General features: G+C 39.5%; 3 protein-coding genes and 1 long non-coding RNA gene across 4 annotated transcripts in view; 2 read left to right on the forward strand and 2 right to left on the reverse strand.

The window, feature by feature from the left end:
* The window catches only part of LOC139550433 (uncharacterized), a 401,870-nt gene that overhangs the window by 345,502 nt on the left and 38,663 nt on the right, over positions 1–17,705 (forward strand). The gene's annotated exons all lie outside the window — the stretch shown is intronic.
* The window catches only part of LOC139548377 (zinc finger protein ZFP2-like), a 372,237-nt gene that overhangs the window by 144,689 nt on the left and 209,843 nt on the right, over positions 1–17,705 (forward strand).
* The window catches only part of LOC139548823 (zinc finger protein 180-like), a 223,334-nt gene that overhangs the window by 6,790 nt on the left and 198,839 nt on the right, over positions 1–17,705 (reverse strand). Inside the window, exon 1 of one of the 2 annotated variants that reach the window (XM_071358700.1) lies at positions 3,100–3,733. The exons of the other annotated variant lie outside the window; for it this stretch is intronic. Within the exon in view, the coding sequence (XP_071214801.1) occupies positions 3,100–3,496 (397 nt within the window). The 5' untranslated portion in view covers positions 3,497–3,733. Of the gene's footprint in view, positions 1–3,099; positions 3,734–17,705 lie in introns of those variants that run through there. 2 annotated transcript variants of the gene reach the window in all.
* LOC139552207 (zinc finger protein ZFP2-like) lies at positions 8,284–16,424 on the reverse strand. The gene is made up of 2 exons (XM_071363708.1): positions 15,898–16,424; positions 8,284–9,911 (listed from the first exon to the last, which is right to left on the reverse strand). Exons 1-2 carry the CDS (start codon positions 16,205–16,207, stop codon positions 8,593–8,595), a joined length of 1,629 nt encoding a protein of 542 aa, XP_071219809.1. The 5' UTR covers positions 16,208–16,424; the 3' UTR covers positions 8,284–8,592.

Genomic DNA, 17,705 nt, shown 5'->3' on the forward strand with positions numbered 1-17,705 from the left:
ATGTAGATTAACCACAGACAATGATTTTGAGATACTATTATAAATGAAATGAAACTGTTCCAGTCAAATGTGCATATGAAAATCATAACTGGCACGCAGATTGGTAGAAATGGTCAGATAAATTGGCACTCCAACTGGAAAAGGTTGCCGACCGCTGGTGTAGCCCACTACAGGAAACTTCAGGAGCATAACGGCAGAATTTCTCTCTTCTAGTCAGGTTATCTTGATCTCTGGCTCCCTCGAGTCATTTGTGTGTCTTCATTATTAGATCAAACAGCGTGCTTAAAGCATCAGACCAGTTCAGTACATATAGTTGATTTAATTAAAACACATGGGGTGTGTCTATATATGGAAAAATACATGTTATAACATTTCAACCAATCGTTTGGTAGAAAGAACAGACGACTCTTGGTTGACCAAGATGTACTTTAGGTGGGGACACAAGAACATGATTTTGGGGGCAACGCAGGAATGGCTTCGGTAGAAGTCTCTGAATGTCCTTGAGTGACCCAGCCAGAGCCCGGACTTGAGCCCGATCTAACATCTCTGGAGAGAACTGAAAATAGCTGTGCAGTAATGTTCCCCATCCAACCTGACAGAGCTAGAGAGGATCTGCAGAGAAGGATGGGAGAAACTCCCCAAATGCAGGTGTGCCAAATAAATTAGCTAAATGAAAGAGGAAAAAAAAAAATTTGATCAATTTTAGAATAAGGCTTTAAAGTAACAAAATGTGGAAAAAGTCAAGGGGTCTGAATACTTTCCCGAATGCACTGTATACAGCACCACCTCCCCCATAAGCATTCCTGTCTTTTCTGTAGATGTTATATCCCTGTATTGCTACTGCCGTATCAAAGGAATTATCTCAGTGAGTTTCAGAGATGAACAGTACAGTGCATTCCAAATTCAATAGGCAGACAAGTAAACAAAAACGTTTTCAAATAAAAACTATTCCAGAAAATGTCAAAGCGTATATAACGCCCGTCCAAGAGACTGTCGACCAATCGCGTTCACATTGTCATGCTGTGACACGCAGTTCCTAAGCTAATTCTCACAAAATCCCTTTTTAAAGTCAGGGTATGAGTCGAGAAACATGCCTATTTTCCTTGAAAGTACGTAATGTCACGATTGCAAAGCTATACGATATTACAGAGAACAAGTAATTCATGCCAATGTTCTTTTCTTTTAGCTGTTAATACGAATCGAAAGGAGTTTCCAATATCCTCATTTCTTAAAGTATTTCTGGTGATAGCAAGTGATAGTGATACACAAGCTAGGTCTATTTGAAACATTGCCATCCCATGGCAGCATTTACCAGCCACCAGGTTCAGAAGCTTTAAAACCACATAAAAAATATTATATTTTTGCCCAAAGTTAAGATATAAATTATTCAAACTGAACATAATTCATGCTGGTTATTATTTTAGGCTATTTTAGTTTGAGTCAAAGATAGTTTTGGAATAGTTTCATTTTTCATACAGGTTTATTATTTTATTTCAGTTTACTAAATAGTTTTCCCCTAATTCTTTTTTCTATAATAAGCATGGAGGTTTCCCCTATCAACCAGTCATAGGTACTGGTGACAAAGCGCCTCGTAACCTAGCTGGGAATGGGACAGACGGAACCCTTCTGTGGTAACAGACAGGGGCGATTTGTAATCAAATCTAATTCCCAGGAATGGGGTTCATATGAACCACAGAGACTGTGTGTGGGATAATAACATGGCCCTGTCCAACCCTGCTTGTTCCCTCGACTCCGCTACCAACCACGAATCTCCAACAGGGCCCTTAACCTGTATCACTAGACACCTCATAGTGAGCTACAGGTAAGAATCAGCAATGAATCACAATAATGAGACACCTCTGGGGAGGGGACAAACGGAACCCTTCTGTGGTAACAGACAGTCTGGTGGCGATTTTATGAATTGTTCAGCAGTCTTATGGCTTGGGGGTAGAAGCTGTTGAGGTGGCTTTTTGGACCTAGACTTGGTGCTGTGGTACCACTTGCCGTGCGTTAGCAGAGAAAACAGTCTATAACTTGGGTGACTGGAGTCCCTGACACTTTTGTGGGCTTTCCTCTGACATCGCCTATTATATAGGTCCTGGATGGCAGGAAGCTTGGCCACAGTGATGTACTGGGCTGTTCGCACTACCGTCTGTAGCGCCTTACGGTCAGATGCCGAGCAGTTGCCATACCAGGCGGTGATGCGTCCAGTCAGGATGCTCTCGATGGTGCAGCTGTATTACCTTTTGAAGATCTGGGGACCCCTGCCAAATCTTTTCAGTCTCCTGAGGGGGAAAAGGTTTCGTTGTGCCCTCTTCATGACTGTCTTGGTATATACCCACGTGGGTAACCGCCATATAAAGTCCAAAGAAGAAAAAGAAGCGCTTAGGAAGGAAAAATGACGAGAAACGAATTCGGTTTACCGTTTGGGGCGTCGCGACTGGTTACCTATTTTGATGTGATATGAAAGTATTGTGTGAAATTATTTTGATGTGAAAGTATTTGAAATTATTTTGATGTGATATGAAAGTATTATGTGAAATTAGGGAGTAACGGGGACAGCAATCAGCAGTAGAAACAATAACAAAGCGTACTCCCTGCCTGTTTCGGTAAAAAGCTGAGGGATGGGGATGGAGAAATGCAACCATCCATGATACCAACATTCTAGTTTTAACCATGTTTTGGGGATATACAGTGTTTGTTTATATTTACTGACAAACATTGGAGTAAAAAAAAGCTCATATTTTGGGTTCTGATGGGGTACAACAGTTGAACTAAGCTCATGAGGCATTTATAAGTGAATTCTTCAAGAAACAATGGGTACATATCATTAATGTATAAGTCCAAAAATGGATGTAACAACTACTGATTGCCCCTTTAAGACTACATATTGGGCTAATCTAATAGGAGATATTGAGGACTACAGTATTTCAGGCATTGTCATTGGACGCATTTGATCAATTGTTAACGTTTTGTTGATGGTCCACTCTTGATGTTCTACACGTTACAGTGTAGCTTCAGCCATTCCTACAGAACAACATTAAAGTGTAGAACCCCTTTACTGCATATTGGTTCAACGACTCCAGAGACGGTACTTACTGGTGTTAAACAGATCTCCAACCTCCTCTTCTTCCTCCAATGTGACAGTCATCTCTTCCTCCTCCTCTTTCACTCCAAAAACTGCATCCTCCTCTCCTTTTACTGTAACTTCCTCCTCTTTCACTGAAACGTCTTTCTCTTCTTCTTTCATGGTAACAGCCTCACCCTCTACGTGTTTTAATATTGTAACAGCCTCCTCTTTCACTCTGAACGCGTCTTCCTCTTCTTTCACTGAAACGTCTTTCTCTTCCTCTTTCACGGTAACAGCCTCACCCTCTACTTGTTTTTGTATTGAAACAGCCTCCTCTTCGTCCTCCTCTTTCACAAAAGCTTCTTTCTCCGTCCAGCAGACCTCTTCCTCTTCTTTAGCAGGAGGAGAGTAGCTTAGTGAACTCATGGTCGGAGATGTTAGCTAGCTAGCATTAGCGACTAGCCTAGTTCTAAGCTAACTTAGCAAACCAGCTAGCTGACAAACAACGTAAATATATAATTGAATGGGCCAACGTGTACATACGACAGAAGTGTGTTTAATACACAGCGACTAATATACACCAAAACAGTGTAAAGAGCGTGAATATTGTTGCTATGTTTGCTAGAAAGCTACCGAGGTGTCTGACTAGCTGTTGTTGTTGAAGGAGCGTCCCGTCCACTAGATTATACGTCACACTGGTAGCGTCGCCTGAACCTAAAAGACGCACATCGCCATCTGCTGACTGGAGTGGGTAACGCAGTTGAGGAACCAAACGTTTATTTTTCATTTATTTCATAAAGGTTTAATATCATATAAAGTCGTTCAAAGAGAAGCATGTGTTGATTGATTCGTGTTTAATGAGTGAGAATTTAAAACAAGCTTTACACCCACAATCAAATGGTTGTTAATACATCTAAATCATGGTTTAGTGTTTCTGTATCAAAATGGACTTTTAACAAATTCAAATCCTTTGGAGTCATTTTGACCCCAGCCAAAAGCACCTTTGATAAATAGGACATTTATTTCAAATCAAAATCAAATCACATTTTATTGGTCACATACACGTGTTTAGCAGATGTTATTGGAGGTGTAGTGAAATGCTTGTGGTTCTAGCTCCGACAGTGCAGTAATATCTAACAAGTAATATCTAACAATTTCACAACATATACCCAATACACACACATGTAAGTATTTGAATCTAGGTTTCTCTGTTGACATGATAGAAAACTCTGCCAGTGGTATACAGTGCATACAGTGCATGGTATACAGATCTCCCAAGACAAGGTTTAAATCTCATGCTCGATACTTCACTGTCTACCAAAACATTACCTCATCCAATGGCATATATCAATTGTCATTTCTAGATACTCCCAAACCTGGACAAACTCAAAATCAGACAATGAGCCTCTTAGGTCAAATACTAGGTCAAGATAAGGGCAACCTCAGAGGGGAAATACAATGGTTCCAAACACTGCCAAACTCCTTCCCCCTATGAGAAAAGTAGGGAGTGACTGGCGTACAGACATTGTATGAGATAACTAACTGGTTCCCCAATTAATAACTCCATCCCGTCACATGGTTTAGGAATAGTTACAGACACGTTCCCATAAGAAAACAACGTTCCCATAAGAAAACAACGTTCCATTCTGTCCTCCTCCCCTTCTGATATTCTACTTTGCACCACATGGTTTAACATATACATTGACTTATGAAGACAAGCCTGACCTCTCCCCTGTCTGGCCCCAAATTACTAATCCCTAGCTCAGAAGATTCTAATGACAAGTATCTCACAAGCATATGATGAAAATAACATCTTATCTATGTTACCTAGCTAAATCTGATTCTGCCACGACACGTCAGAGCAAAAACCAAGCCATGAGGTCAAAGGAATTGTCCGTAGAGCTCTGAGACAAGAATGTGTTGAGGCACAGATCTGGAGAAAAGGTACCAAAAAATGTATGCAGCATTGAAGGTCCCCAAGAACACAGTGTCCGCCCTCATTCTTAAATGGAATAAGTTAGGAACCACCATTACTCTTCCTAGAGCTGGCCGCCCGGCCAAACGGAGAAATCGGGGGAGAAGGGCCTTGGTCAAGGAGGTGACCAAAAACTCGATGGTCACTCTGACAGAGCTCCAGTGTTCCTCTGTGGAGATGGGAGAACCTTCCAGAAGGACAATCATCTCTGCAGCACTCCAACAAATCAGGCCTTTATGGTAGAGACCAGACAGAAGCTACTCCTCAGTAAAAGGCACATGACAGCCCGCTTGGAGTTTGCCAAAAGGCACCTAAAGGACTCTAACCATGAGAGACAAGATTCTCTGGTCTGATTAAACCAACTCTTTGGCCTGAATGTCATGTGTCATGTCTGGAGAAAGTCGGTACCATCCCGGGGAAGCGGTGGTCATGGCAACATCATGCTGTGGAGATGTTTCTCAGCAGCAGTGCAAATTGTCCGCTGGTTTTGGTGTAATTTCTCACCCATTTTGTCAGTAGGAAAGTTAATTTCCCCTCAGGCACACACATTAGTTGATTGTTATTATGAAGGTCATTTGTATAGAATGTACTTTTCCCCACTCATTCACCCCATCTCTTTACATTGCTTATTTATATGTGGTGACCTGACTGCGTCCAGACTGTCAAAGGCCCATCCTGGTAGATCTGAACCTAATGCAGCTTGGAGTGATCAGATGACAGAAGTCACATTTAGGTGCCAGGTGTAACTGAGGCCATAGATGCTCCATATCCATTACTTTGAGTGTTTTATATAATATGACTAAATGTGTTTCTTTCTGTGTTACAGGGGCAGTCAAGAAATGGAACGGCAAGGCCACACAGAACATGACATAAGAGCTGTGGGAGACCACCTCAAGCCCCTGGTAGAGCCGGGGGTGGTGTTAACCACTCCTTCAGCAGGATTGAAAAGTGGGATTGATACTGTTTTTCATACTAAGATGGAGGCTCTGTTGATTGATCAGTCATTGGGTTTATTTGTTGAAATCAAATCAAGCTTTATTTGTACAGCACATTTCAGACATGGATGCAACACAATGGCTTCACAGGAGAAAACAATGAAAATAAACAGAAATATTTAGTACACAAAAATAACAGGATAAAAAAAACAGAAGATTAACAACTGAAAGACCAATGAGCATTCTAAGGAAATGCCATTGATTAAAACACTATTTTAAAACACTACTACCCAAAATATAAGCTTGTTTTTTAGGAGGGGTTCTCAAAGACACTATGGGGGTGTCACTGAAAGTTGACTAGTAACAACAACTGGGACCTAAAAGACACCAACCATGAGACCCAGTAAATCTGCCCAAGAAGAGGCAAACAAAAGAAAAACCCACACCAAACTTAAAAACGGGAAGCAAACCAAAAAGGTGGAGCAACTAAAGGTGTTGACTCTCCACATCTATCAAGACAACTGGAGCACTGGGCCAGACACTCTTAAATAGAACCTGGACCTGCTCAGGTGAAACACCTTCCCACTAACGAGATGGACAAGCCAGCACAGGTGTAACACATACTGACTAACGAGGTGACACCAATCAGTGCACCCAAGACACATTACAGTTGAATGCATTCAGTTGTACAATCAATCAAATGTATTTATAAAGCCCTTCTTACATCAGCTGATGTCACAGAGTGCTGTACAGAAACCCAGACTAAAACCCCAAACAGCAAGCAATGCAGGTGTAGAAGCACAGTGGCTAGGAAAAACTCCCTAGAAAGACCAGAACCAAGGAAGAAACCTAGAGAGGAACCAGGCTATGAGGGGTGGCCAGTCCTCTTCTGGCTGTGCCGGGTGTAGATTATAACAGAACATGGCCAAGATGTTCAAATGTTCAGCAAGGTCAAATAATAATAATCACAGTGGTTGTCGAGGGTGTAACAGGTCAGCACCTCAGGAGTAAATGTCAGTTAGCTTTTCATAGCCAATCATTCGGAGTATCTCTACAACTTCCATTTCACATAATCATCTACAATGCTTCACCTTCACCAATATAAACATGGTGTCTACTGGATGTCAACAATTAAAAACAAGAAAAAAACATTTCTAAATAATAATATACAATCGTATTCTTTTTTTCTCCTTTTTCTTTCTATAGAATCCTAGAACTCACTAGCTTCTAGAACTCTCGTCTTCCTAAAACTCACTAGCTTCTAGAACTCTCGTCTTCCTAAAACTCACTAGCTTCTAGAACTCTCGTCCCCTTGGAACGAGCCCAAACAAAACTCAAATCAAATAGTATTAGTCACATGCGCCGGATACAACACTGGAATGCTTACTTACGAGCCCCCAACAGTGCAGTTTAAAAAAAATACAGGAAAGAATAAGAGATAAAACTAATATCCAACACAGAAAAAAGTGTCAAAATAAATTGTGACCATGGTAACTCACTGGCTAAATGCAAAACACAAATCTTTTGACTGCCCACCCTTGATAATCAGCAACCAAGTTGTTCTTATGACAGACATGTCTGATTTCAAGAGGAATCTCCTGCGATATCTGTAGTAACTTTCCACCTCACTGTGGAGCTTCTCTCTCTTTTCAGGGTTCACTCAATAGGCATGTTGTTGCATATAAAGTCCCCAATGTCATGCTCTAGTACATTTGGGTTGGCACATCTGATAATGAACCCTGATATTATAAAAGCAGGGTAACAATGTCAATATAAATGTACCCAAAAATGTCAAGTTGGTTGCATGAATAACTATGATTAGTAAATGTTACATAATTGTAAATATGAAATATCAAAACCAAATGTTCACCCCTTTGTTAATATGTATTGGCAATAATTAACTTAATGGTGAGGCATGGAATAATAAAACATGTATCTTTTGTCAGGCTGGATGTTTGAAATATGAGGTGATTTAAGTCATGCTTCTTCAGTAGTGGAATAAAGACAATTAGCATTTGAATGTTGTAAAGAAATACTGGAGTGATGTCAGATTGTTAATAAAAATTGATTATAGGTGTATCGGCTGCAAGTACGTTGAAATTAAGCTGTTTTCAAGTCATTGAAAAAAATCGACCCGAAAAGACATCTTTTCAACTTTCACTTTCAACTACAACCGAACATATACTGGACGTCAGGAATAGTCTTATTTTCAACGTCTTTTGAATGACATTTTGCTAAGTGGGAATAGTGCAATGTCAAAACACAGTTTTAACGTGTCCAAATCAATAACCAATATGCAGAAACAGTTTGAAGTGTTGCATTTTGATTCAAGTGGGTCACCAACATGGTAAGTGTAACACAGCTCTTTTTTGTTAGTCACTTTTTGATAAATCTCATAAATAATACTCTTTCAATTCAGAGCCTGGATTTTTCCTCTTTTTCCCTAAAATCAATTTAACAAACGCTTAGGGTTCTACATTGTGACATCATTAAAATACTACTTTTACAATGTTAAAACATTCTACATTGTGACATCATTGAAATACTCCTACTACAATGTTAAAACATTCTACATTGTGACATTATTTCATTGATATCATGAAACAACTTCTTCATGTATGTATTTTCTGATGTTTGATCAGAGATCTTTTATCAGAGTATCTCTTGTCACATTGATCACAGCTATAAGGTTTCTCTCCAGTGTGTGTTCTCTGGTGTATAGTCAGATAGCTAGATGTAGTAAAACTCTTCCCACACTGATCACAGCTGTAAGGTTTCTCTCCTGTGTGTGTTCCCTGGTGTATTGTCAGACGACCAGATGAAAGAAAACTCTTCCCACATTGATCACAGCTATAAGGTTTCTCTCCTGTGTGTATTCTCTGGTGTAAAGTCAGAGAGCCAGATGTAGTAAAACTCTTCCCACATTGACCACAGCTATAAGGTTTCTCTCCTGTGTGAGTTCTCCGGTGTGATTTCAGGGTTTGTAGCTGAATAAAACTCTTGCCACATTGATCACAGCCATAAGGTTTATCTCCTGTGTGTGTTCTCTGGTGTACTATCAGATTGCTAGATGCAGTAAAACTCTTCCCACATTGATCACAGCCATAAGGTTTCTCTCCTGTGTGAGTTCTCTGGTGTATAGTCAGATAACTAGATGAAGTAAAACTTTCCCCACATTGATCACAGCCATAAGGTTTCTCTCCTGTGTGAGTTCTCCGGTGTCCTGTCAGGCTGCATAGCTGAGTAAAACTCTTCCCACATTGATCACAGCTATAAGGTTTCTCTCCTGTGTGTGTTCTCTGGTGTATAGTTAGATAGCCAGATGTAGTAAAACTCTTCCTACAGTGATCACAGCTATATGGTTTCTCTCCTGTGTGTCCCCGTCGGTGTACTATCAGGTTGCTTAGATGAGTAAAACTCTTCCCACATTGATCACAGCCATAAGATTTCTCTCCTGTGTGTGTTCTCTGGTGTGCAGTCAGATGGCTAGATATAGCAAAACTCTTCCCACATTGATCACAGCTATAAGGTTTCTCTCCTGTGTGTGTTCTCTGGTGTATAGTTAGACTACCAGATGTAGTAAAACTCTTCCTACAGTGATCACAGCTATAAGGTTTCTCTCCTGTGTGTGTTCTCTGGTGTATAGTTAGATTACTCTGGTGTATAGTTAGATTACCAGATGTAGTAGTAAAACTCTTCCTACAGTGATCACAGCTATAAGGCTTCTCTCCTGTGTGTACTTGCTGGTGTATTATAAGTTCCGATGAAGATTTGCAACATTTCCCACAGTCAGAGCAGCAATGAGATTTCTTCCCTGTGGATCTCTGCTGGTGTTTCTTGAGTTCTGATGTGGAGAGACTCTTCTCTGCCTCGTCAGCATCATGATGTTGTTGAGACTCCCCAGAGGATCCACGATAGTCCCGTCTCTCTCCTGTGTGAATGACAATGTCAGACAGAAGGTTAAAGGCCCACAACAGCAGAAATCCACTGTTAATTTGAGGTAAAAGGTGATACCCATGAAGTTGTACAACAATTGACGCCTGTTAAATTATTTGACAATTGTCTTGTTTTCTCGTTTTCACAGTAGTAACATCGATGATTGTAGGCTCGAAATAAGTTATTAAAGTTGTTGAAATCCTAAACAGTGTGCCAGATGACTTTTGGTCTCCAATATAGGCCCCTTTCTGTGTTTGTAAAATTGCGGCAGGAGGGCGATGCAACACAATTTGGTTGCAGAAACTCCTCCCTGCTAATGAGGAAACCACTAGTTATGGATGTAGTATATCTGGTAATGAGGAAACCACTAGTTATGGATGTAGTATATCTGGTAATGAGGAAACCACTAGTTATGGATGTAGAATATCTGCTAATGAGGAAACCACTAGTTATGGATGTAGTATATCTAGTAATGAGGAAACCACTAGTTATGGGTGTAGTATATCTGGTAATGAGGAAACCGATAGTTATGGATGTAGTATATCTGGTAATGAGGAAACCACTAGTTATGGATGTAGTATATCTGGTAATGAGGAAACCACTAGTTATGGATGTAGTATATCTGGTAATGAGGAAACCACTAGTTATGGATGTAGTATATCTGGTAATGAGGAAATCACTAGTTAAGGATGTAGTATATCTGGTAATGAGGAAACCACTAGTTATGGATGTAGTATATCTGCCTGGAGCAAAAATGGTGAGCAAAGATTTTAGTTTTTCACAATGTATTCTGAATGGGGGAAAACTCAGGGGAGTAACCTCCATGTCCAGGTTGCTTATGAGTGCATTTCACACTACTTTAGATTATAATTGTAAAGCTCGTTTGAATGCCCTGCTTAATATAACGTTTGTGTCATCACAAATCAACCGCTTTGTACTTAAAAAACACTTCAACCAGTAAAATGCTCTTTGGCTGTTCCATCAACCTGACAATGAGGGTTTGTACACTGTTTGCCAAATTGGCCTATAACTTCACCTAATAAACAAATATACCTGTAATGAACAAAGAAGCACTTTGGTTGTTATTGCAGCTTAGCATAGTGTACTCTAGGACCCAAAACAATATCAGACCTACTGTAGGACCCATAACTTTACCTAACAATAACAGACCTACTGTAGAACCCATAACTTCACCTAACAACAACATAGACCTACTGTAGGACCTATAACTTCACCTAACAACAACATAGACCTACTGTAGGACCCATAACTTCACCTAACAACAACATAGACCTACTGTAGGACCCATAACTTCACCTAACAATAACAGACCTACTGTAGGACCCATAACTTCACCTTACTACAAATATAGGAAAATAGCTCTGTGTGTTGTACAATAGCCTATCCACCAAGGAACAGTTGTCTACACATTATGAGGTTTGTATCTCTGTGTCCAAACAGACTAACGAGACCCTACAGTAAATCAAGCAGACAATAACATTATAAACATCAATTTGTTAGGGATGTTGGATCCAACGTGGAGCACGGCATAACTGTCTTTACCAGAGTAATGAATGAAGAAGCACTTTGGTTGTTGTTGCATGTCGTGATGTTTGCCATGTGACTGGAATTCAGAAAATGATTTCCTGGATCTTCTGATGATAGTTGAACATGTGACTAACTAAACAGCTACAGTATTAAGAATTATGTGTAATTATTGAAGAACCACATTAATGACAGTATCCATTTGGGTGTTGTCAATAAAGTTAAGGTGACTCTCGGTTAGAACCATTGGATTTAGCAAACTCTTAAATTATTTAGAATTTCTGTGCCTATGAAAACTGTTTTCCCACCGTAACATAAGGAAACTAAATGTTACGTAGGTAGAGTGCATTTCAGAGATCTGAATACAAAAAACTGTCCTAACAGGACAATAACCTAAACCACAAGGCCAAATCTACACTGGAGGAGCTAACCAAGATGACATTGAATGTTCCTGAGTGGCCTAGTTACAGTTTGGACTTAAATCATCTTTAAAATCTATGTTAAGACTTAAATGGCTTTGTAGCAATGATTAACAACCAACTTGACAGAACAGGAAGGATTTAAAAAAGAATAATGAATATTCACATGAAGATCTGACTCCTATTGGATGACATCACGACTTCCCATCAAGCCAACTCCTTGAAGGCCTTACTATGACACCACTCACTCCTTCTAGTTTGCAGTTGTCTAAAAAAAACACTATTTTGCTCAAAACATTTATTTGTTTCCCTTTAGTGTGTTTATACTTTACTGTATTTATATATCACTTTCAACAGGAAACGTTTTTTTTTTTTTTTTAATCACTGGAGGACGTCATGAACAATTCCTCCATTTTCTTTTCCACCTTTATTTAACCAGCTGAGAACAAGCTCTCATTGACAAATGCAACCTGGCCAAGATAAAGCACAGCAGTGCCACAAAAACAACAGAGTTGGGATAAACAAAAGGACAATAACACAATAGAAACATCTATATACAGTGTGTGCAAATGGAGTACAGAGGCAATAAAGGCAATAAGGCAATAATAGTAGTAGCAAAGTAATTGCAATTTAGCATATTAACACTGGAGTGATAGATGTGCAGATGATGATGTGCAAGTAGAATATATGTGACTGTAACATATAACATATATAATATATAAATACTGGTGTGAGCAAAAAAAGTAAATAAAAACATGGGGATGAGGTAAGCATTGGATGGGCTACTTACAGACGGGCTGTGTACAGCTGCAGCGATCGGTAAGCTGCTCAGATAGTTGATTCTTAAAGTTAGTGAGGGAGATATAAGTCTCCAACTTCAGCGATTTTTGCAATTCGTTCCAGTCATTGGCAGCAGAGAACTGGAAGGAAAGGCGGCCAAAGTAGGTGTTGGCTTTGGGGATGACCAGTGAGATATACTTCCTGGAGCATACTTCTCTGCTGCCAATGACTGGAACGAACTACAAAAATCTCTGAAACTGGAAACACTTATCTCCCTCACTAGCTTTAAGCACCAGCTGTCAGAGTAGCTCACAGATTACTGGACCTGTACATAGCCCATCTTTAATTTAGCCCAAACAACTACCTCTTCCCCTACTGTATTTACAGTTATAACTGTAGTATCCTGTATACCTATGTATAGTTATAACTGTAGTATCCTGTATAACTGTAGTATCCTGTATAACTGTAGTATCCTGTATAACTATGTATAGTTATAACTGTAGTATCCTGTATAACTATGTATAGTTATAACTGTAGTATCCTGTATAACTGTAGTATCCTCTATAACTGTAGTATCCTGTATACCTATGTATAGTTATAACTGTAGTATCCTGTATAACTATGTATAGTTATAACTGTAGTATCCTGTATAACTGTAGTATCCTGTATAACTGTAGTATCCTGTATAACTATGTATAGTTATAACTGTAGTATCCTGTATAACTGTAGTATCCTGTATAACTGTAGTTATCTGTAGTATCCTGTATAACTGTAGTATCCTGTATAACTGTAGTACCCTGTATAACTGTAGTATCCTGTATAACTATGTATAGTTATAACTGTAGTATCCTGTATAACTGTAGTATCCTGTATACCTATGTATAGTTATAACTGTAGTATCCTGTATAACTGTGTATAGTTATAACATTTTTACATTTTAAGTAATTTAGCAGACGCTCTTATCCAGAGCGACTTACAAATTGGAAAGTTCATACATATTCATCCTGGTCCCCCCGTGGGGAATGAACCCACAACCCTGGCGTTGCAAGCTCTACCAAATGAGCCACACGGGACCACACTGTAATAACTGTAGTATCCTGTATAACTGTAGTATCCTGTATAACTGTAGTATCCTGTATAACTATGTATAGTTATAACTGTAGTATCCTGTATAACTGTAGTATCATGTATAACTGTAGTATCCAGTATATTCTGGGAGGAGGTGAAACCACTCAGGCTTATTTGATGTGATCTAATGTTTTGATCATCTAGTTTTCCTTACAAGCATTCAGTAACCAACGGGGGTTCGGTCATTCCTTTGTTTATATACTGTCTCATTGACAAAAATATTTTGGATTATTTGTTTACATCATTTCTTTGTCTCGACCTAGTACACAGTAAACGTACCGAGGTTCTAATGTTGCCAAGGAGACATTTTATTATTTATTCAGTTTGGAGGGTTGGGGGTCTGACATCCAGGATACACATTTGATTATTTATTTAGTTTGGAGGGTTGGGGGTCTGACATCCAGGATACACATTGTATTATTTATTTACAGTTTGGAGGACAAGTTATCCTGGGATCTAACATTACTCTGAGACTAGTTATCCTGGATCTTACATTACCCTGAGACTAGTTATCCTGGGATCTTACATTACTCTGAGACTAGTTATCCTGGGATCTTACATTACTCTGAGACTAGTTATCCTGGGGAATAGTTTTAATACATTTGCAAAAAACCTAAACCTGTTTTTGCTTTGGCATTATGGGGTATTGTGATGTCATTATGGGGTATTGTGATGTCATTATGGGGTATTGTGATACATTTTAAAATAAAGGGATGCACCGATATTACATTTTTGGCCAATACCAATATCCAATATTTTCCTTGCCCCAAAAAATGATACCGATAACCGATATTTAAAATTTTAAAGGCCTTTTAAGCATTCTAGTACAGCATTCTAAAAATTAACACACACACGGACGCAGCGGTCTAAGCCACTGCATCTCAGTGCAAGAGGTGTCACTACAGTCCCTGGTTCGAATCCAGGCTGTATCACATCCGGCCGTGATTGGGAGTCCCACAGTAATTTTCTGTTATTGGTGTTAAGAGGACGACAAAGGAGAGGGATCCCACATGTGGATAGGAAGATACAAATTATCATTATTACTGGAAAATATTCATTTAAAATCCAGGACTTTTACAACTTTAGCTCTCTAGGTCAAGCCAGTATGTTACAGTAGGTTGTAACACTCTAGGTCATGCCAGTAGGTTACAGTAGGTTGTAACTCTCTAGGTCATGCCAGTAGGTTACAGTAGGTTGTATCTCTCTAGGTCATGCCAGTAGGCTACAGTAGGTTGTATCTCTCTAGGTCATGCCAGTAGGCTACAGTAGGTTGCATCTCTCTAGGTCATGCCAGTAGCTTACAGTAGGTTGTATCTCTCTAGGTCATGCCAGTAGGCTACAGTAGATTGTATCTCTCTAGGTCATGCCAGTAGGCTACAGTAGGTTGTATCCAAGTGGAAACAATTATCAACCCAATATGTTAAGTGTCGAATTTGGTCAACAACCAAATGAATGGCTTATTTGCTACGTGAGGTTTACTTGATCCAACAGAAGTTTCGTAATGCCTAAGTTGTTATGTAGACACGTGACATACCGACAACTTTGATAAAAACACTATAGGAGTTGTCTCCAGATCGCTATGCATATTCATGCTAGTAGCTTAGTAGCTTAGCATCTCTCTCCATTGAATACAGGCGGTTGACGACAACCACCCTCATAGAATATAAACAATAGATTACAATAATAAGATGAATCCACCAATCCAAAGAAAGGATAGGCGGGAGCTAGACAACCCGCAGTGCCGCTTTGTGGGCAACAACTCCCCTTGTTAGGGCGGAGAGACAACTTGTCAGTATATCCATAATCTTTGTTGTAGCCAACCCAACTCTCGCATTGCACTATTGGGGGGCACGGTGTGTAGTAAAACATAACTACATGACAATCACAACATGCCGTGCCCCCCAGTCTGCGGTCAGCAGATAGACCCTTCTCAAATATATATGTTAAGTCACTTTTTGGAAACGGAACAGAGAAAACAAGGGGTAGCTTGCTCTCTACGTCGTCTGATTCTAGACATATCAGTCATCATCCTGGGCCCTCCGTTGAAGAGGTATTGACGAGCCAACTCCGAATATCGAAAGTTAAATACGAATTTAAGGCGGTACTTACTGGTGTTAATCAGATCTCCTATCTCCACCTCTTCATCTTTCAATGTGACAGTCATCTCCCCTTCCTTCTTCACTCCAAAAACGGCATCCTCCTCTTCCTCTTTCACTCTGAACTCGTCTTCCTCTTCTTTCACTGAAACGTCTTTCTCTTCTTCTTTCACTGTAACAGCCTCACCCTCTACTTCTTGTTTTACTGTGATATCCTCTTCTTCCTTCTCCTCTTTCACGACAATGTTCAGCCCCAGAGCTTCTTTCTCCGCCCAGCAGACCTCTTCTTCTTTAACAAGAGGGGAGAAGTTTAGGGAGCTCATGTTGGGGGATGTTAGCTAGCTAGCTATAGTTAGCGACTAGGCTAGTGCTAATTTAACCAGCCAGCTACTATAGCTGACTAATAAAAAATAACGTAATAATAAATTAAATAGGTTAACAAGTAGATACGACAGAAGTGTGTCTAAAACACAGCAGCTAATATACATCGAAAGAGTATAAATAGCTTGAATCTTTCGGCTGTGTTGGCTAGCAAGCTACCGTGGTAGTTGACGAGCTGTTAATGAAGAACCGTCCACTAGATTATATGTCACGCTGGCAGCGTCGCCTGAAAGACGCACATCGCCGTCAGCTGACTGGAGGGGAAACGCAGTTGAGGATCAGATTTTAATTTTCAGACAAAGATTCTTTCAAATGGATTTAATTAAATAATACCATTATATTGAGACATACAAAAGACAGGAATGTGTTGATTGATTACTGCGAATAAAAAATGTTTACTACAGCACATTTAAGGCAGTTTCATTATGTTATATTACATCTAAATTAGCAGCTAGCTACTGTAGGTCTATACTGCTCCTACATGGTGTAACAATACATCATATAGATGTATATAATGAACAGACTAGGTCTATACTGCTCCTACATGGTGTAACAATACATCATGTAGATGTATATAATGAACAGACTAGGTCTATACTGCTCCTACATGGTGTAACAATACATCATGTAGATGTACACTACCATTCAAAAGTTTGGGGTCACTTAGAAATGTCCTTGTTTTTTAAAGAAAATGTTTTCATTTATTTACCTGTTTTTGCTTTGTCATTATGGGGTATTGTGATGTCATTATGGGGCAATGTGATGTCTTATGGGTATTGTGATGTCATTATTGGGTATTGTGTGTAGATTGATGAGGGGAAAAAATTATTGAATCAATTTTAGAATAAGGCTGTAACGTAACAAAATGTGGGAAAAGTGAAGGGGTCTGAATGCTTTCCGAATGCATTGTATATATAGGGGCAGTACTTAGTGACATCACTTCATGAAACAGGAGGTACAAATATATAACATAGATTCACAATATCAACATTCAATGTGTCAAAATATATGACCAAGTTGGAAGTGGAAACGCCAGCCCAGCCACAAGCCTAGAGGTTCACTGATGAACAACCTCCTCCTTCACATCTGACTCCTGATGATCAACCTCCTCCTTCACTTCATCATTATTAATGGGAAGAACATTAGCAATATGTCCTGTCTGGTAACTTGTCTCGTTCAAAGGATTCACATTGGCAGGTGCACAGGGAGAAACACCATTAAAAAAACTGAGTTGATCTTAAACTGCAGAAACACTTTTGGAAGTCTTTAACTGCATCAAAGTCTGTGGCCTGTGATGTTGGGACAAATGATAGTCCCTTATTATACAAGAGACAAAATTCACAAATTCTACAGCACAACGGCAGAGTCATGTCTTCAGTGTAAAACTAACAATGACTCAATAATCCTTCTGGGAATGTTATGATGTCATAAAGTTATGGG

This window comes from Salvelinus alpinus, chromosome 2, assembly GCF_045679555.1.
Source record: "Salvelinus alpinus chromosome 2, SLU_Salpinus.1, whole genome shotgun sequence".
NCBI lineage: Eukaryota > Metazoa > Chordata > Actinopteri > Salmoniformes > Salmonidae > Salvelinus > Salvelinus alpinus.

Bases quoted from the DNA above. Each gene is read 5' to 3' on its own strand.
- LOC139552207 (XM_071363708.1), bottom strand. From the start codon at position 16,207: ATGAGCTCCCTAAACTTCTCCCCTCTTGTTAAAGAAGAAGAGGTCTGC. The intron at 9,912-15,897 runs GTAAGTACCGCC...TCATTCACACAG, and splicing joins AGGAGATCTGATTAACACCA to GAGAGAGACGGGACTATCGT.